Source organism: Rattus norvegicus, chromosome 19, assembly GCF_021556685.1.
Source record: "Rattus norvegicus strain SHRSP/BbbUtx chromosome 19, alternate assembly SHRSP_T2T, whole genome shotgun sequence".
Classification (NCBI taxonomy): Eukaryota; Metazoa; Chordata; class Mammalia; order Rodentia; family Muridae; genus Rattus; species Rattus norvegicus.
The window spans coordinates 22,295,117-22,315,727 of NC_141552.1; the positions used below are offsets into that span (position 1 = coordinate 22,295,117).

General features: G+C 44.0%; 2 protein-coding genes and 1 non-coding gene across 7 annotated transcripts in view; 2 read left to right on the forward strand and 1 right to left on the reverse strand.

Moving 5' to 3' along the window:
- The window catches only part of LOC147999110 (disks large homolog 5-like), a 260,765-nt gene extending 259,174 nt beyond the window's left edge, over positions 1-1,591 (forward strand). For all 3 annotated transcript variants that reach the window (XM_087596149.1, XM_087596150.1, XM_087596151.1), the window contains 2 exons: positions 208-370; positions 1,087-1,591. In XM_087596149.1, coding sequence (XP_087452275.1) covers positions 208-370; positions 1,087-1,116 — 193 coding nt within the window. In that variant the 3' untranslated portion in view covers positions 1,117-1,591. The remainder of the gene's footprint in view (positions 1-207; positions 371-1,086) is intronic.
- LOC147999107 (uncharacterized) overlaps positions 1-20,611 on the reverse strand; it is a 924,037-nt gene that overhangs the window by 327,064 nt on the left and 576,362 nt on the right. The window lies entirely within an intron of this gene.
- On the forward strand, positions 10,573-10,679 carry LOC147999121 (U6 spliceosomal RNA). Its single transcript, XR_015644394.1, has one exon. It is a non-coding gene; the product is annotated as a U6 spliceosomal RNA (small nuclear RNA).

Below are 20,611 nucleotides of genomic sequence, written 5' to 3' on the forward strand. Positions count from 1 at the left end.
CATGGACTCTTATTGGTGCTTGGGTCACAGGAACAATTTATTCTTCCCTGGATTGGCCGTTTGCTGTTTGTGCAGCAGCCTTACATGTATGGAGATGTATTCTTGAAGTCTTTATGGGTATCTGGGTCCTGGTGGACTTTGTGGGATTTGGCAGTTGGAATGGGAGGAAGAAGCTTCAGGATCTTACTATGCAGAGTGTGTTTCCAGCAACCTGCACAGCCGGCTCCTGATGGACCAGGCATGTATGAAGAAGAAGTTGGTCACATTGAAGCAGGAGAGCAAGGAGTTACAGCGATATTTGTTTGAGTTGAACCCGAATGCTGAAGACGAACAGGAGAAGACCAGCAACCTCCAGACCCAGCAAAATGTGGTAGGAAAAAGCAGCTGAGTCAGATTAACAATGTCTGATACCATTTGCCTATTGGATACATCTTTGCTTCCCCTATCATCTTTCTAATCTCCCCACACCCAATCAGTCACCCACCTCATGTGATAGAGTTATTCATGGCTCTGTCTATGCACAAGTATTCTGGGATGTTAACCACTCTCCAGAAACTGAATTATTGGCAATTATACTTCTCTGCCCTTTTTGAAACTGCAGTCCAGAAATGGTGACAGAGGAATAACATATCACATGACTGCATCTCCCTGTCATAGATTGGATGCTATGAAGAGTTTTGAACGAGTTCTTGGTCGTGTGACAAAGGTCATACAGGGGTCATGTGATGGTTGGAAGCACCTTGTAGGGATAAGAACCAAGTGCAAATGGCAAATGAGTCCTGGTCATTGGCTTTGATCTCAGTATCATGTGGCCTTCTCCTTTCTTCCTGCAACCCAGTTAGGTCTCTTCTCCTTTCCCCGTTCTTGGTTTTCACTGGTAGAAGTTTGAGGAGCAGCTTGTTCTCCCACAGTACTGTGAGGGTTGTTGGTGACTTTCCCCAGGCTGCAGAGATATCAGCAATGATTTCAGTGAAAAGATCAGTGCTGTCTCTGCAATGCAGCTGAAGGGACAGAAGGCAGCAACTTGACAGCTGGTATGCGTGTCCCCACCAAATCAGTGTCTTAATAGCTGCCTTCTCCTCCCAGGTCTCAGGAACTGCAGGAGACATGGAATAGGACAGATCCCAGGAAGACAGCCCCCTGAAGAGTGAGTTTCTCTGTCAGGAGTTCCCTGCTGACGACAATCCTCAACAGTCAAAGACTTTTTTGGGGAGAATATTCTTCTTCTCAGTTAATTTCCTCATTGTATAGAGACCCTAAATTTATGTATCCGTATGCCAGCCTGTCTCATTGAGGTCTTTCTCCTCTCTCATACCGACAACACCATTTGAGAGACATCTGAGGGGACTGCCTTGAAATCTCGTGTCCTAGAGGAGAAACAGCACTACAACTGTGTTTCTAAATGTTCATTAAGAAAATGCTGTTAAGAAATATTTTTGGTTATGATTTTCATTGAAGTTTTCTTTTTGTTATATCATAGTTATATATTCTTGTTACTGTTTTTCATTTTTTATACCATTTTAGTTGTTCATTTTATGCCTGTTTTTTGTAAATTGTATTCCTTATGAATAAAAATTGATTTGTAACTCTTGACTCTTATGACCATCTTATTCAAGGGTCCTTTCCCCTCCTGTAGACTTAGAACTGACAGCTAGATATGGATCTTTGCATGGTCCAGTGAATTCAAAGCCACCAAGGGGTACACAGGGTGATGGTGTCTTTTGTGTATGACTTTTTTTATGGAAACACACTTTATGATGTAATCACTGACATACTGTATCCATGCTCTCATGTCTTCTGCTCATCCTAGTCTATATCAGTCTACAACACACATTCCTTATTGACTGTGTGCACCAGATATTGAGTAACACACACTCATGCCTGTAGAGCTGCAGAAAAAATGACAACTTTCACAAAGGAATATAGAATAATCCTAATCGAGAACCATGTGCCTCAGTTTTTCTTACAATACAGCATTATTATTAAACCAGAAAGATAATGACCATCAACGTCATTTTGGGAAATAGGTTTTTATAGGTGCTGTTTCACTTGATCATTCATATGCTGTGTTTTTTATTGTTGCTGATTATATTTATTTTTATCATTTAACTCAATGGATCTTTTTTTTTTTCAAATGTATCTGGGCCACTCCTGAGTGCATTTCCCTCATGATCAAAAGAGGGAATAGCATTCCCCATTGTAGATGATTGTTAGGGACCATGTGGTTCTTCTGAGAGAGAAGCAGATGCTCTAACCTGTGAGTCATCACCACAGCTCCTGTAGGTAGCTTTTGTCCTTCCAGGGCATGTGCTATACTAGATGGATATGATCACCTTCAATTAAGGAGAGAGATCTCAGGAGATGTGTATGTACAGGTGGTTGAGCGGTGCCTGCTCAATGTGGTAGCCTGCTAGGCATCCACACCGGGCTCTGGTGCCTCCACTGCTCATTGTGCATTCAGGATCATCCTCCAGCACCACTCAGTTTCAATTCCAAACAGATCTTTCACTTACTATCGATGATTATATACATTAAGCACATCTGATAAAATACAGAAGAGACTAGCCTCCTTCTACAGGCCAACTTGGCATAATGAATTCTTTTGATAGAAAGCAAGATAATTATCTCAATCTATGCAGCTTAGGGAGGACCTCAAGAGCATCCATATTGAATCCAGACTGCAGCTGTGACCACATGTTTCTTTTCCAGAGCAGGTCTGTGCAAGCCCAGAAGTTAGGTGGGATAGTTCATGTTTCACCTTTTACCTTGAAATCTGTGATTTTATTGAGAAAGTATATTTTCCACGTGACTCATTTCCAATTTATGGAATTAAACTGACTTACTGAGAGTGGAGGTGACTGGGAGAGATTAAGTGAAGAAGAATAATCCAGTATGCCTGCAAACAGATGCTGTCTCATTAGGGCTTTTCAATGCTCAGCAGCTGGAGAAGCAAGGGAGAGGCATTGGTGACTCTCAGCCTTAGGTCCTCTAGTCATTATAAGCTGAGCATGACACACAAAGGGTCATAGGTATCACACTAGAATCTAGTAACTAGATTTAACCAACCTATCACATTAATGCTGTGTTTGGTGGTATTTTTTGCTCTCCTAGAACCTGGAAGAGGCTTGGGGTTTTCTAATCCTACTCATAATTTATTATCCTTCCCAACACTATGTGCTTTGTTCTGTAAATGCTAACAGCGCCATCCAATACCTAGGATATTTTCTACTGACATGTGTGACATGAGACAAAACAGTCCCTGTCATCCCTCACCTCAATAAACTTCCTTAGAGTTCAGTGTAGTTGGAGGGTCCTTCTTTCCTCTCCAAGATCGAGAAACATTTCCAGTCTTCAGACAAGTGTGTCAGCCATTGTCCAGTGACTGTCCTGAGATGTCCACATTGTCAGCTGAGTGAGGGCAGGGCAGGGCAGGGCAGGGCAGGCCAGGGGATTGGGGCAGGGCAGGGCAGGGCATTGGGGCAGGGCAGGGCAGGGCATTGGGGCAGGGCAGGGGTTTGGGGCAGGGCACAGCAGGGCAGGGCAGGGCATTGGGGTGGGGCAGGGCGGGGCAGGGCAGGGCAGGGCAGGGGATTGGGGCAGAGTCCATGAGATGTCAGTAGGCAACAGGCCAGCTGGGGCTAGTGTGGGTACAGGGCTTCTAGTGTGGGTGAGAGAGGAGGAAATTAGGAATGGTTAGATTCTGATGCAGCACATAGGCCGGAAGCAGCTTAGATCATCTCAGTGCCATATAGGGACATTGTAGAAACTGATGGGCAGTGTGGGGATGGTAGGATCGCATATAGTGCTCTCTGCAGGTGTCAGGAGAGCATACAGTGGCTCTGTCAGACTTATGACAATCAGGCAGGCACTGGGTGCAAGTGAGAATCATGGGACAAGTCCTGTGTGCAGCCTGGTTTGGGGACATTCCCAGGTGCCCCATGGACTGCAAATTAAAGGCAAAGGACACAGGGAAGCCAGCAATTCCCATGCACAGGACATAAATACCTGTAGAACTTTCTAGAATTTCCATAGACTATCTGTTACTAGTCCTCATTATAGAAGGCACCAACATTCTGCCCTCTACTTCAACTTGGTGAGACAGCTATTCTAACTCCAGCAGGAAGGCCTCAGGGAAGACAGTAAGAACTCGCAGGTGACCCCTTTTACCATTGAAACAGGGTCTTCCTATGGAGCCCAGAGTGGCTGTAGGATACTAATGCTCCTGCCTCACAGTGACTAGAATTCCAATCCACCCTCAAGAGCAGTTGATTCATCACTAGATCAGACTAAGGACATGTGAGGCCCCAGGGTGCTAGGATTACAAGGGTCCTAGTAAGTTTCTCCAGCCTAAATTACAACCTGAGTCAGTGCTGCTATTTGGGACACTGCCTGATGCCCAGTGACATCACACCTTGGAACTCTTTTTCAAAAATAAGCTGTTATAGGAATGAAGTAGCCACACAATAAACATTGGTCTGGACACTCCTAGGTCAAGAATCCCCTGTTGGAAATGCCTTGGATCGCAAAATTTTAAATTCTAGATCCTTCTGGGTTTTAGAAGATTTATAAATACAAAAAAAGAAAGATGGGCATAGTAATTTAAGCCTGTGATCCCAGTCATGGGAAACTGAGTCAGAGTGATGGAAGACTGTAAGTTCCAGGCCCACCTGTGTTTCAAGAAAAAAAAAAGGCATGGTGAAGATTCCACTCAAGTGGAAACCAAAAGGGTTTCACATGGGCCCTGCCATCCACTGGTCACTACATCCACTCTCATCACCACAGCCACAGGCAGACACTGGGGAACATTTCCCACTGTCTCTCTTTGGGATGCAATCCACCCCATGATTCTATGTGAGGAATCCCCCAAAGGTTGCATCATGTGAGGGACCTAGAAAGTTCCAGGATTGGGAGAATTTAGGAGTTTATAATTAAGGATGATCTACAGCTGTGGCAAAGCCTTTTCCCACCACATGGCAGCCCTAGGTTTGCCCCCAACAGTAAAAATAAAATCCCCCAAAATAATTCAAACAAAATGTCCTGAAGCCTGCGCCCTGACCAGTCTCTTCAAAAGTGCCAGGAACCTGGGTCCACATTTAGGACCCAGCACGACCTCTGTGACCCATGAGAAGGGATCTAATATGGGAATTAGTACAGTATGACTTATCCTTGTGGATACCTTTGGTGACAATAACCACCTGACCCCTGAAAACCCATCTACCTGGGCGGCTCAGCACTCATGTCACCTAAAAAGCCCAGATCCTAGGGCCAGCATGGGCAGGTGGTGAAGAAAGTTTGTCTCTCGTGAACATCAGTTGCCACTCCTGACTTGACTCTATCCTCAGGAGACAATGTCACCCCAGAAAGTGTGGGTGTCAACGGCTCTTCCCAGGCCAAGGCTGGAATACTGCTTAAGTTCCACAATGCACAGCAGTGCTCACTCTAGAGCTAAATGTTCTACAGCTGAAAGGGGTGGGTGCTCTGCTGACCACGCCCCTTCCCTGCAGTATTTAGTGTACTCAGAGTGGTGCTTCAGATGTGAGGGACTTCTTGAGGCTACTCCCATGGAGAATGGCAGATTCATCAGAACGGGGCACAGGGTGAGTTCAGAGCACAGCTGGGAGGAATTTAGGGATGCCAAGCCATGACTAAGACCAGATCCTGGGCTGACAGGCAGTTGAGCTGGAGAACTGGCAACCAAAGTGTGACTGCCTGAATTCCTCTTAGACCAAAAGCCCTGGATCTGAGCTACTTTGGTGCGTGCTCCTAAGTGGGGTCCCAGACACAGCTCAGAATTGGGGCTGTGCATGGACTTTGGTGCTGGCAGCAGGTGGCTTAGCCATAAAGTGCTGAGCTTTCCCATCTGTGCCCACTCAAACTCCTCTGTTTCATTTTAGCTGTGTTTGGTATAGTTTTGAGACAGGGTATCTTGTAGCAGCCCAACTCGCTTTGAGCAACACTGTAACATAAAAATAACCTTGAATTCAAGATCCTCCGACCCCTCTGTCCCAAGTCCTGGAATTAAGACCTCCAGCTGTGACCATTTTACTGCAGCATAGGATCCATCTGTATTAGAGTGAGCTTTGGAAATACTGGAGCTCCGACTGTTCCTTAGAATTCAGGTTTCCTTAATTCTTAGCAGGAGTTTTGTGATGATGCTGATGAGAGAGTCAGGAGTTACACTGGGAGAGGTAACTGTCCTGGCAGCCCTGAGTGCTCAGTGAAAGTCAAGACAGAAGCCTGCTGATTAGCACCTGAGTGAAAGTGGGAGGATTCAGAGTTCAAGAACAGACTCAGTTACATACCTAAGACCATATTGCAACATTTTTGTTTCATTTTTGGCTTGTTTTCTTTGAGACAAGGTGTTAATTTATAGCCCTGGCTGTCCTGGAACTCACAATGCCTCTACCTCCCAACGGATGGAATTAAAGGCATGCGCCAACATGCACTGCCACTAATTAATTTTTAATTAAACATGCTGGCACAATCCAGTAATCCCAGTGCTTAAGAGGCCGAGGCAGGCAGATATCTGGTTTCCTGACAAGTCTGATCTACAGAGAGCCTGTCAGAATAGCCAGGGCCAAACAGAGAAACCCTGTCTCAAAAAATAAACAACAAAATGAATTTGTTTTAAAGAAGAGAGGAACTATTTAACAGAATTAGAGGCAGAGAACCAAAAGGTAATGGGCAGTGCAGAGTCTAGCTTCTGAGATGAAAGTGGACACCAGGGGTTAGGGTGGGGATTCTCATCTGGTACTGGGACACAGAGGGTGGCTTCAGGGATGGAAGGCTCAGTCAGTCATTAGTCAGGATTCTCAATCAAGAGGGTGTTGTAAGATCCAAAATGTGTGAGCAGTGTTCTGCATGAGACTAGAAGAACCTGCCTACCTATACAAAACAGCCAATGAAGAGTAATCACAAGCATACATCTGGAGGTCCACAAGAGGTTAACGTCCACCTTAGTGTGGATTATACAGAGCACAGGTGGAGAGGAGTAGAAGAGCTGATGGTGGCTGAGGCAGGAGAGGAGTTCAGGTGTGAATTTGAGCCAGTAAAGGAGCTTGTAGGTCGGGCAGAGCAATGAGAGGTCTAACAGCATAGCTGTTGAGATCCTTCAGATTAATTTGTCTTAAGAGCCTCATGCCATAGCCAAGGACAGGAGTAGATCTGACTATTGGGTGGCTGGGCTCACATAGCCCAACAGGTTTGGCCTTGCATCTGTGAGATTCCAAGTCTCTCCCTTTAGACACAGCCATGGAGAAGGTGTAGCAGTGAAGGTGCAGATGGCTTTGCAATGCTTGGCTTATGGTGTTGAGTACTTCATGCTCCATAGAGCTAGGAAATGTCCTAGAAGCCAGGGAGGCTGAGCATGAGGAAGACAGGTCTCTGGGAGAGAGAAATGATAACCAAAGTCACTAAGAACTTCCTGAATCACAGTGTCTGTTAACCATATATTTTATTTACTTATTTTTATGGGCCTGAGTGTTTCACCTAATAAATGCTTGTGCACCATGTGGTATGTGTGGTGCCCGTGAAGTACAGACTGATTCCCTAGAATTGCAATTACAGGTTAATAGGAGCCACCATGTGGACACTGGGAACTGAACCTTGGTCTTATGCTCTTAGCCACTAAACCAACCATCTCTTCAGCACCACCCCCCAATTGTATAGTCATTAAGATTTAACCATTTGGCCTTCAGTATTTGAATTAATACAGATGTGACAAGAGTTATAGTTAACATGGTGGTTCAGGTATAGACAGGCAGGCATCTCATTGTATACAAAACATGAATCCTTCCTTCCTTTCTTTCTTTCACTTCTTTCTTTCTTTCTTTCTTTCTTTCTTTCCTTCTTTCTTTCTTTCTCTCTTTCTCTTTTTGTTTTACTCTTGGAGACAGTGTTGTTTTTTGTGTAGCTGACCTGGAATTAGCTCTGTAGAGGAAGCTGCCTTGAATTCAGAAATCTGTCTGCCTCTGCCTCCCAAGTGTTAGGATCAAAGGCCTGTGCCACCACCACCACACATCCTTCTGTTTAAAGGAAAAATGTAGTCTTACAGGGCAGCATGAATTTAGCCCCGGTATAGACATTTTCCTAGGCCTCAGGAGCTGTAGAGTTCATGAAGGATTTGCTGCCTTACCCTTTAGCCTGGCTAACTATGAGAGCTGCACACCCATGGGTGTTTGCTTCACAAGAGTCTGGAGGATGAGGGTCACAGGCTGAGGTAACTGTGTAGAGCAAAGGATGCTCGGTGAAGGTCAAGTGGGTAAAATGCTGAAATGCTGAGAGAAGAGGCCTATGGTAGGCGCCTCCTACACCTGAGACTTCCAACCCCGAAAAGCAGGGGGTAGAGAGTGAGGATGCAGAGTCCACACAGGTCAGGAAAAGGCCATGTTCCTGAAGCCTCCATGTGTGGTGGACAGGCTCTAGGGCACCATGAGGGAAATCAGGAGCTTCTGGACTTTGTAGAATTACAGGGTTCCATGTTACCTCACATGCCCATGATTTGCCCCCTACTGCATGGAGAAGCCAACACCAGAAGCCTCCAGCTCCCAGCCCTGCTTTTGCCATGTAGGTTTATCCAGAAGAGCTTGGAAGTCCCTGGACCTGGAGTCTCAGGTGGTTGTGAGCCACCTGACCCGGGTGCTGGAGACTGAACTCAAGTCTTCTGCAAGAGCAGCAAAGACCCGTGCGCTGCCTGGCCCAGCCAGGGCTGTGAAATGGTGTTTATTTTCATCTGAACAAGCCCAACAACAGTTTAGGTCCCTAGAAGCCACATAAACCTGGATGCAGTAGAGTCTGTCATCCAGCCCTTCCCACAGGGAGATAGGAGCCTAAAGTGGACAGTCTCTAGGATTAGAGGGAAGGGCTAGCCTAGCATACACAGCCATGGACGAGAGGTAGAAGGTGAGGATCTGTGCTCAGGTTGTCCCTGACCTTTACACAAGCACATGAGTACCTGTACTCACAGAACGCCATACAGACATACGTGAGTAAAGATATAAAACAAACAACATTGAAAATACAATATACTGGGGCTGGAGGGATGGCTCAGTGGTTAAGACCACTGACTGCTCTTCCAGAGGATCTGAGTTCAATTCCCAGCAACCACACTGTGTCATATAACCATTTCTAATCTCATCTTCTACCCTCTACTGTTGTGTCTGAAAACAGGGACAGTGTACTCACTCATATGGACAAAATAAATAGTTTTTGTTTTAATCCTTTTCTAAAAAAAGAAACCCATCTGTGACACATGATCATTGTGTGATTCCAAATGTGCCTAAGTCAGTACAGTCCTATTGCTACATGGTGCACCAGTTGTGTCAGCCTTGGTAGTAGAATGGCACAGTTGAAAAGATGCTGGTCACAGTGACCAGGCAGCCTAGAAAGTTCACCATGAGCAGAGAAGGCTGTGCTGTGTCCTAGTCCTCTACCCCACACTGCCACCTCATCCCTACGAATAGAGCAAAAAAGAACAGATGAGGAATCTTCCAGGTTTCTTTCCTCTTTGATTTCTTTATTAACCTAGCCCCTGTGCTACATGTAAACTTGTCACATCCACTGTCCCATCCCTAAGCCCTCATACCTGTCAGATAAGACCGGAATCTTGCTTTGGGGGGAAGCTCTGGTCCCTCTCTGTCCTAAGAGGCTCTGAGCCATCGCTGAAAGAGAGTCCTCTGAGGATTGAGGGAAGTCCATAGCCCGTACTCTGACTTCCAGGAAGGTTTGAGGAAGGTGGTCCTCTTCTTGTGGTTCCTCTAGTAGGAGCAGCCCACACTTGGGCCCAGCTCCCACTATCAGGAAAAGACAGGTGGCTCTGGTCTTTGCACAGCTCCAGCGGAATGAACAGTGCATCTCTCCTCTCTCTCTTTCAGGAAGTCTCAGCCTCTGGTGCAGGTGATGTTCCCAAGGCAAAGGAAAGGGAAGTGCAGAGTGAGGACTCCCAGGATCTTTAAAACATTGTCTGCATTGTCTTCATTAATTTTTCTGTTTAATTTTTATTCCATGTGTATTGATCTCATTGTAGGGGTGTGCATTCCAAAGCATGAGTGTTGAAGGTAGAGGAAAAAGCATGGGAGTCACTTTATCCTACCGTGTGGGGTCCCAGGCTCTGAACCGGGTTGTTGAGCTTGGCTACAACGATCTTTCATACTGAATTTCCTGCTGGCTCTGATTTCAGGGAGAGCGTCTCATAGAGCCCAGATTGGCCAGTAAACTACTGATCATCCTGCCTCAAGTATTGCCATCTAGTTCATGAAAGGGTTGAGTTATTGACACGAGGAACTGGGGATGGGCAGAGGTGCATGACTGAGGCTATCTCTGCTCAGTGGCATGCCTTTGGGGACTGATAGTTTTCATCACTGATATGTCATTTGACTGCAGTGCTCCTCTGGAGAGAAGGAGTCTCTTTTGCCAGGGCATCAGGCTCTCCAGACAGGCCTGGAAGGTGGAGGTCTAGAGGCCAGGCCTGCATTCCTCTTCAGAAGCTGCATTTACCACTCTGGACAGTGCTGTAGAACAGGGTCACATATCCAGTTCTACCCTGAGACCTGCTGATAAAGAATGTCTATCCTGGTGCTCGCTTCGGCAGCACATATAATAAAATTGGAACGATACAGAGAAGATTAGCATGGCCCCTGCGCAAGGATGACACGCAAATTCGTGAAGCGTTCCATATTTTTAGAAATAATTGACTCAACTGTCAAAGATAATGTAAAGCGGAAAAAGCTACTGGTCCAAAACATACAGGAAATCCAGGACTCAATGAGAAGATCAAACCTAAGGATAATAGGTATAGAAGAGAGTGAATACTCCCAGCTCAAAGGACCAGTAAATATCTTCAACAAAATCATAGAAGAAAACTTCCCTAACCTAAAAAAAGAGACACCCATAGGGATACAAGAAGCCTACAGAACTCCAAATAGATTGGACCAGAAAAGAAACACCTCCCGTCACATAATAGTCAAAACACCAAATGCACAAAATAAAGAAAGAATATTAAAAGCAGTAAGGGAAAAAGGTCAAGTAACATATAAAGGCAGACCTATGAGAATCACACCAGACTTCTCGCCAGAAACTATGAAGGCCAGAAGATCCTGGACTGATGTCATACAGACCCTAAGAGAACACAAATGCCAGCCCAGGTTACTGTATCCTGCAAAACTCTCAATTAACATAGATGTAGAAACCAAGATATTCCATGACAAAACCGAATTTACACAATATCTTTCTACAAATCCAGCACTACAAAGGATAATAAATGGTAAAGCCCAACATAAGGAGGCAAGCTATACCCTAGAATAAGCAAGAAACTAATTGTCTTGGCAACAAACAAAGAGAATGAAAGCACACAAACATAACCTCACATCCAAATATGAATATAACGGGAAGCAATAATCACTATTCCTTAATATCTCTCAACATCAATGGCCTCAACTCCCCAATAAAAAGACATAGATTAACAAACTGGATACGCAACGAGGACCCTGCATTCTGCTGCCTACAGGAAACACACCTCAGAGACAAAGACAGACATTACCTCAGAGTGAAAGGCTGGAAAACAATTTTCCAAGCAAATGGTCAGAAGAAGCAAGCTGGAGTAGCCATTCTAATATCAAATAAAATCAATTTTCAATTAAAAGTCATCAAAAAATATAAGGAAGGACACTTCATATTCATCAAAGGAAAAATCCACCAAGATGAACTCTCAATCCTAAATATCTATGCCCCAAATACAAGGGCACCTACATATGTAAAACAAACCTTACTAAAGCTCAAAACACACATTGCACCTCACACAATAATAGTGGGAGATTTCAACACCCCACTCTCATCAATGGACAGATCATGGAAACAGAAATTAAACAGAGATGTAGACAGACTAAGAGAAGTCATGAGCCAAATGGACTTAACGGATATTTATAGAACATTCTATCCTAAAGCAAAAGGATATACCTTCTTCTCAGCTCCTCATGGTACTTTCTCCAAAATTGACCATATAATTGGTCAAAAAACGGGCCTCAACAGGTACAGAAAGATAGAAATAATCCCATGCGTGCTATCGGACCACCACGGCCTAAAACTGTTCTTCAATAACAATCAAGGAAGAATGCCCACATATACGTGGAAATTGAACAATGCTCTACTCAATGATAACCTGGTCAAGGAAGAAATAAAGAAAGAAATTAAAAACTTTTTTAGAATTTAGTGTAAATGAAGGTACAACATACCCAAACTTATGGGAAATATGAAAGCTGTGCTAAGAGGAAAACTCATAGCGCTGGGTGCCTGCAGAAAGAAACAGGAAAGAGCATATGTCAGCAGCTTGACAGCACACCTAAAAGCTCTAGAACAAAAAGAAGCAAATACACCCAGGAGGAGTAGAAGGCAGGAAATAATCAAACTCAGAGCAGAAATCAGCCAAGTAGAAACAAAAAGGACCATAGAAAGAATCAACAGAACCAAAAGTTGGTTCTTTGAGAAAATCAAAAAGATAGATAAACCCTTAGCCAGACTAACGAGAGGACACAGAGAATGCATCCAAATTAACAAAATCAGAAATGAAAAGGGAGACATAACAACAGATTCAGAGGAAATTCAAAAAATCATCAGATCTTACTATAAAAACCTATATTCAACAAAACTTGAAAATCTACAGGAAATGGACAATTTCCTAGACAGATACCAGGTACCGAAGTTAAATCAGGAACAGATAAACCAGTTAAACAACCCCATAACTCCTAAGGAAATAGAAGCAGTCATTAAAGTTCTCCCAACCAAAAAGATCCCAGGTCCAGACGGGTTTAGTGCAGAATTCTATCAAACCTTCATAGAAGACCTCATACCAATATTATCCAAACTATTCCACAAAATTGAAACAGATGGATCACTTCCGAATACCTTCTACGAAGCCACAATTACTCTTATACCTAAACCACACAAAGACACAACAAAGAAAGAGAACTTCAGACCAATTTCCCTTATGAATATCGACGCAAAAATACTCAATAAAATTCTGGCAAACTGAATCCAAGAGCACATCAAAACAATCATCCACCATGATCAAGTAGGCTTCATCCCAGGCATGCAGGGATGGTTTAATATACGGAAAACCATCAACATGATCCATTATATAAACAAACTGAAAGAACAAAACCACATGATCATTTCATTAGATGCTGAGAAAGCATTTGACAAAATTCAACACCCCTTCATGATAAAAGTCCTGGAAAGAATAGGAATTCAAGGCCCATACCTAAACATAGTAAAAGCCATATACAGCAAACCAGTTGTTAACATTAAACTAAATGGAGAGAAACTTGAAGCAATCCCACTAAAATCAGGGACTAGACAAGGCTGCCCACTCTCTCCCTACTTATTCAATATAGTTCTTGAAGTTTTAGCCAGAGCAATCAGACAACAAAAGGAGGTCAAGGGGATACGGATCGGAAAAGAAGAAGTCAAAATATCACTATTTGCAGATGATATGATAGTATATTTATGTAATCCCAAAAGTTCCACCAGAGAACTACTAAAGCTGATAAACAACTTCAGCAAAGTGGCTGGGTATAAAATTAACTCAAATAAATCAGTAGCCTTCCTCTACACAAAAGAGAAACAAGCCGAGAAAGAAATTAGGGAAACGACACCCTTCATAATAGACCAAAATAATATAAAGTACCTCGGTGTGACTTTAACCAAGCAAGTAAAAGATTTGTACAATAAGAACTTCAAGACTCTGAAGAAAGAAATTGAAGAAATCCTCAGAAGATGGAAAGATCTCCCATGCACATGGATTGGCAGGATTAATATAGTAAAAATGGCCATTTTACCAAAAGCGATCTACAGATTCAATGCAATCCACATCAAAATACCAATCCAATTCTTCAAAGAGTTAGACAGAACAATTTGCAAATTCATCTGGAATAGCAAATACCCAGGATAGCTAAAACTATCCTCAACAATAAAAGGACTTCAGGGGGAATCACTATCCCTGAACTCAAGCAGTATTACAGAGCAATAGTGATAAAAACTGCATGGTATTGTTACAGAGACAGACAGATAGAACAATGGAACAGAATTGAAGACCCAGAAATGAACCACACACTTATGGGCACTTTGATTTTTGACAAAGGAGCCAAAACCATCAAATGGAAAAAAGATAGCATTTTTAGCAAATGGTGGTGGTTCAACTGGAGGTCAACATGTAGAAGAATGCAGATCGATCCATGCTTATCACCCTGTACAAAGCTTAAGTCCAAGTGGATCAAGGACCTCCACATCAAACCAGATACACTGAAACTAATAGAAGAAAAACTAGGGAAGCATCTGGAACACATGGGCACTGGAAAAAATTTCCTGAACAAAACACCAATGGCTTATGCTCTAAGATCAATAATCAATAAATGGGATCTCATAAAACTGCAAAGCTTCTGTAAGACAAAGGACACTGTGGTTAGGACAAAACGGCAACCAACAGATTGGGAAAAGATCTTTACCAATCCTACAACAGATAGAGGCCTTATATCCAAAATATACAAAGAACTCAAGAAGTTAGACCGCAGGGAGACAAATAACCCTATTAAAAAATGGGGTTCAGAGCTAAACAAAGAATTCACAGCTGAGGAATACTGAATGGCTGAGAAAAACCTAAAGAAATGTTCAACATCTTTAGTCATAAGGGAAATGCAAATCAAAACAACCCTGAGATTTCACCTCACACCAGTGAGAATGGGTAAGATCAAAAACTCAGGTGACAGCAGATGCTGGCGAGGATGCAGAGAAAGAGGAACACTCCTCCATTGTTGGTGGGAGGCAGACTGGTACAACCATTCTGGAAATCAGTTGGAGGTTTCTCAGAAAATTGGACATTGAACTACCTGAGGATCCAGCTATACCTCTCTTGGGCATACACCCAAAAGACGCCCCAACATATAAAAAAGACACGTGCTCCACTATGTTCATCGCAGCCTTATTTATAATAGCCAGAAGCTGGAAAGAACCCAGATGCCCTTCAACAGAGGAATGGATACAGAAAATGTGGTACATCTACACAATGGAATATTACTCAGCTATCAAAAACAACGGCTTTATGAAATTCGTAGGCAAATGGTTGGAACTGGAAAATATCATCCTGAGTAAGCTAACCCAATCACAGAAAGACATACATGGTATGCACTCATTGATAAGTGGCTATTAGCCCAAATGCTTGAATTACCCTAGATGCCTAGAGCAAATGAAACTCAAGACAGATGATCAAAATGTGAATGCTTCACTCCTTCTTTAAAAGGGGAACAAGAATACCCTTGGCAGGGAATAGAGAGGCAAAGATTAAAACAGAGACAGAAGGAACACCCATTCAGAGCCTGCCCCACATGTGGCCCATACATATACAGCCATCCAATTAGACAAGATGGATGAAGCAAAGAAGTGCAGGCCGACAGGAGCGGGATGTAGATCTTTCCCGAGAGACACAGCCAGAATACAGCAAACACAGAGGCGGATGCCAGCAGCAACCACTGAATTGAGAATAGGACCCCCGTTGAAGGAATCAGAGAAAGAACTGGAAGAGCTTGAAGGGGCTCGAGACCCCTTATGAACAAGAATGCCAAGCAACCAGAGCTTCCAGGGACTAAGCCACTACCTAAAGAGTATACAAGGACTGACCCTGGACTCTGACTTCATAGGTAGCAATGAATATCCTAGTAAGAGCACCAGTGGAAGGGGTAGCCCTGGGTCCTGCTAAGACTGAACCCCCAGTGAACTAGATTGTTGGGGGGAGGGCGGCAAGGGGAGGAAGATGGGGAGGGGAACACCCATAAAGAATGGGAGGAGGGAGGAGGATGTTTGCCCGGAAACCGGGAAAGGGAATAACACTCGAAATGTATATAAGAAATACTCAAGTTAATAAAAAAAAAAAAAAAAAAAAAAAAGAGAGAGAAGTCTGGTGTAATTCAGATAGGTCTGAATTCATTTGTTACTGCATATTTATACCTTACCCCTTTTAATATTCTTTCTTGATCTGAGCATTTAGGGTTTTAATTGTTATGTGAATGGAGGAATATTTTCTGGTCTGCTCCCATCTGTCAGATTCTATGGCCGTGCTTCTCAACACTCCTAGTGCTGCACACCTGTAATACAGTGCTTCATGCTGTGATGACTCCCACCATAAAATTATTTCAGTACTACTTCATAACTAATATTGCTACTCTTATAAGTCATAATGTGCAAGGTATCTGATATACATTCTTTGTGAGTGGTCGTAGCCCAGAGTTTGAGAAACATTGCATTATATACATTTTTTTTTAAAGAGAAGCCTTCATCTAAGACGGTCCTGATGCAGGTGTAAGAGCAGAGACACCCTGACATAGTGACAAGTTAGCAGGCCCAAGGCCGCTTGCCTTAATGGCAACAGAGATTCCTGGGTAAAGGCACAATCTGAAATCACTGTCCCCAGGACATTTCTTACCTCAGTTTTTCCCCATTACACGGTGTGTCTGCTTGGCCATGTCTGTCCAGGAAGCCAGTCCCTGTAGTCTCTGATACAGACAGAATCCTAAAGGTGAGAATGTTTTCCCTCTGTTGGCTCCCAGTCACTTCTACAGAAGTAAGTTCAAATCACCCGTGGGTATATGTGTCTCTCTCCCATAATGTGTGAGACTTGAAATGTCATCCATTTGAGTTGACAAAAACCAACTCTCACTTCAGATTTACAGCTGACCAACACTTAGTTTCAGGAGAATGAAGAAGCTGGCCAGGCCTGCAGAGTCAGATCCCCTCCCTGCCTGGGACAATCCCACCCACAGTAGACTTCAGCTTCACCTAGCAGCTGTTATCAGAAAATCTGACCTTAAGGTTCTGAAGTCCACACATGCACAAACCCTAAGGTTGTTAGATGGTGGATATGGGGTTTTTCTCCAATTTAAAATCATTCAGGCCTCTTTTCTCCCCTGGGATGCACTTTGTTCTCTCAGGTCTGTTCTTCTCAGAAGTCAACTCTCAGAAGGGGCACTTTGCTCTAACTCCTCCATGGGACCCACCCAGCATTGTGACTGGAGGATCCTAAGGAGTTGTAGCTCTGAGCTGGGAGGGGGAGCTCTCACCCTGACATGGAGAAGCCTGTTTTCACAGCTGATCTGGATCTGAGGAAAAGGTGCTTTTAAAGAAGCCTGTGAAAGTGTCTCCTGCAGGAGAGCCCACCCTGCAGGTAAAGTCACACAAGACAGGGAAAAGTGGCTTCCCAACTTTCCCAGGGCTCTCAAACCAGGGAGGGTAACTGATTTCAGAGAGTTTGAGAAAGGCCTCCATCTCCCTGAAAGACTTCCCTCAATCATAAGTACCACCACTACCCCAGGCTCAGCAAAGCCCTCCAGCTACCAGTTCCTGGCAAATGAAACCCAGTGTGGAGAATTGAGGATAACACTTCTAGGAAAAGGGAGACACAAGCCTCTGGGGGTCCTGACCTGGGGTCTGTCCCTCAGGCTCTCCTCACTTCCCCTAGGTGCCTAGGGCAGGGGCAGGGTCAGGAGTAGGGGGAGGGGCAAGTTCATGGTCAGGGGCAGGGTCAGGGGCAAGCAGTGACCTCCAGCCACAAGATAGGCTTTGGGTGCATGGAACAGGCAGCAGCAGAGCTCGCCCTGCCCTCCTTCTCTCTGGAGTGGGAAAGCATGGAGACCTGAGTGGTAGGGAAGAGTTGGGGAACTCACAGCTGCTTTTCCTCTGGCTGCAACTGCAAGTGGAGGGCGAAAGAAGCCAGAGAGTCTCAGGGGATCCCCCCATTTCCTGATTTCATTGTCCTTGTGGATGTCCAGGATGAAGGCTGTGCTTGGCTGGGCCAGAAGCCCCGCAGACAGGTAGAAGATGCACAACTGGCCTGTGACCTCCCTGGGCACCCACTGGGACCCAGCTCAAGTGGCCACAGACACTCACCAGGCACCCTGCCCCAGCCCTAAGCCTGTACACACCAAGGCCACAGCACCTCTCCTAGTCTCTCCCACCATGAGCACTCACCCTGGCACCCTGGCTGGCTTACACTCTCTGTAGGGAGCTCCTTGTCTGGTTTAGACACCAGGTTGATTATGGCCTCAGAGAAGGAGTTTGACATTGTTCCTTCTCTTTCAATATAGTGGAATAATTGAAGCACTACTGTTATTAGGTCTTCATTAAAAGTCTGATAGGATTCTGCATTAAAGCCATATGGCCTGAGATTTCGCTTTTTAATTTTTGGAGGGGCAAACTATACTGACTGTATCTATTTTCTTCTGAGAATTATCCATGTACCTTCCCAGATCTGTGTTTATGTTGGTAATTGTTATCTGTCTAGAAAATACCAATATCAAATAGATTTTCAGTTTTCTGGAGTAAAGGCCTCTGAGGTAAGACCTAATGGTTGTTGAATTTGTTCATTGTCTATTGTTAGATCCCCCTTTCATTTCTAATTGTGTCAATTTAGGTATTGTTTCTGGTGTGCAGTTTGTTTGAGGAAGGGGTTGCCTCTCTGGTTGATCTTCTCAACAAAAATACAAAAAAAGAAACAAAAAAAAATAAAACAAACAAAAAACCCAACACACAGTACTTGATTCTCTTGACTCTTTGTATTTTTCACTTTATTTGTAATTGACTGATTTGATTTGAGCCCTGAATTAATTTCCTGCCATCAAATCGTACCTGACATTCTATGGGATGAGGTTTGGCCTCATCTTGTTAACAGCAACATGTAACTTCTGAGCTGTTTCTGCTCTCTGTAGTGGTAATGATGTCAAATCTTACTGAAAACCATGCATAGCCTGGTTTAGGCTGTATTAAAGTAGCCCACCAATTCAGTGTTCCCTGCAAGGTGCCATGGGACAGCAGTAGCATGAGTCTGCATGCACCTCGACAGTTTTCATTAGGGACTACACACACACACACACACACACACACACACACACACACACACACACACACTTTACTGACATGGTGCACATTCTTTGCACATACAGAAGAAAGTGAGAAGTAATGAAAACACACCAATAATGGAATTGATGGAGGGAGCTGTGGGAAAGCTGGGGCTTAGAGTTATTTAAAGGCCCTGTGCAGGCTCTCCTTTTGTTGGAGGAGAAACTTCAAGTGCAATGTGGTTCTTTATTTTCTTTCTCTAAAGCACAGAGGGCTAGGGAGGAACACAGGGCTTTGAGCATGTTCGGCAAGTGCAGTCACACTGAATTAAATCCTAGGGCTGGAACCCTATTAATCTTCTACAGAATTACAGAGCAGCCTGGATGAAGACTCTCAGCTGAAAAGGTGGACATCTCAAGACAGGCACTGGACAATGGCTGACAGACTTGACTGAAGAGTGGTAATGTTTTGCTATCTCACAGGAAAAGAAGGCCCCTCCCACTACACTGTACTCTAAGGACAGTTTATTCAGGTTAGGATGACATGAACTATTGTCTCATGTCACAGATGTCAGCACAAAGTATCCAAGGTATTGTATGCCAATGGTAGCATTAACAGAACAAAGCACACAGTGTCATGAAGACATAAATCATGAGTTTGTGTAGCAAGACCCAGGCCTCTTCCAGGGTCTTAGATAGTAATGGAGAACCTCAAATACGGTAGTAATGTGATAGTGTGGTGTGAATCTAGTTACAACTAGCTTCTATTGTGACACAGATGACTCTTTTTGTGTCATGGTCAGCTTATAATGAATGACTAGACCCAAGCATGAGAATAACCAAATACTACATTTCTTCTCTAGCTGCTGAGCTTTTAAAAGCCCTGGGGTGACAGCAAGCTTTTGTGGACATTCTGGATTGGTGCTTGTGTACTTTAACTCTCTGAGTCACCTCCACTCTCAGTAAGTTAGTTCAATTCCATATTGGAAATCAATCACCTGGAAAAAATACATTCCCAATACGATCCCAGATTGGCCATGGAAAAAGGGTAGCTTGAACTGTCCCACCTAGGTTCTGGGCTTGCACAGGCCTCCTCTCCAAAAGAAACCTGTGTTCATAGCTGCAGGCTACATTCACTATGGATGCTCTGGAGGATCCTCCCTAAATGGCTCAGATTAAAATAATTTTCTTGTTAACAATCAAAAAACTGATTATGCCAAGCTGGCCTACATGAAGCTAGTTTCAGTTCTGTATTTTATCAGATGTGCAGAATACATGTGGTCATCATAGATAACAGGTGAAAGATCTGCTCTAATAAGGAAACTAAGTGATGCTGGAGGATGATCCTGACCCACACTGAGCAGTGGGGACACCAGAGCCCTGTAGGGATGCCTGACAACCTAACACGTTGAGCATGCACAGCTCAGTAAGTTCCCTGTGAACACACATCTCCTGAGATCTCTCTATTTAATTGGAGGTGATCCTGTCCACCTAATACAGCACCTCATGTGGAATAACAAAAGCCACCTGCAGGAGCTGTGGTGATGACTCACAGGGTAAAGAAACTGCTGCTCTCTCAGAGGAACCACATGGACCCTAACAATTGGGTAAAGTGTGTCATTGATTACATCACAATGTGTGTGTCCAAGACACAGCCACATTATCCACACAAAAGACACTGTCACACTGGGTATCCCTTGGTGACTTTGAATTCTCTTATTAGCTCAGGCTCCATGGAA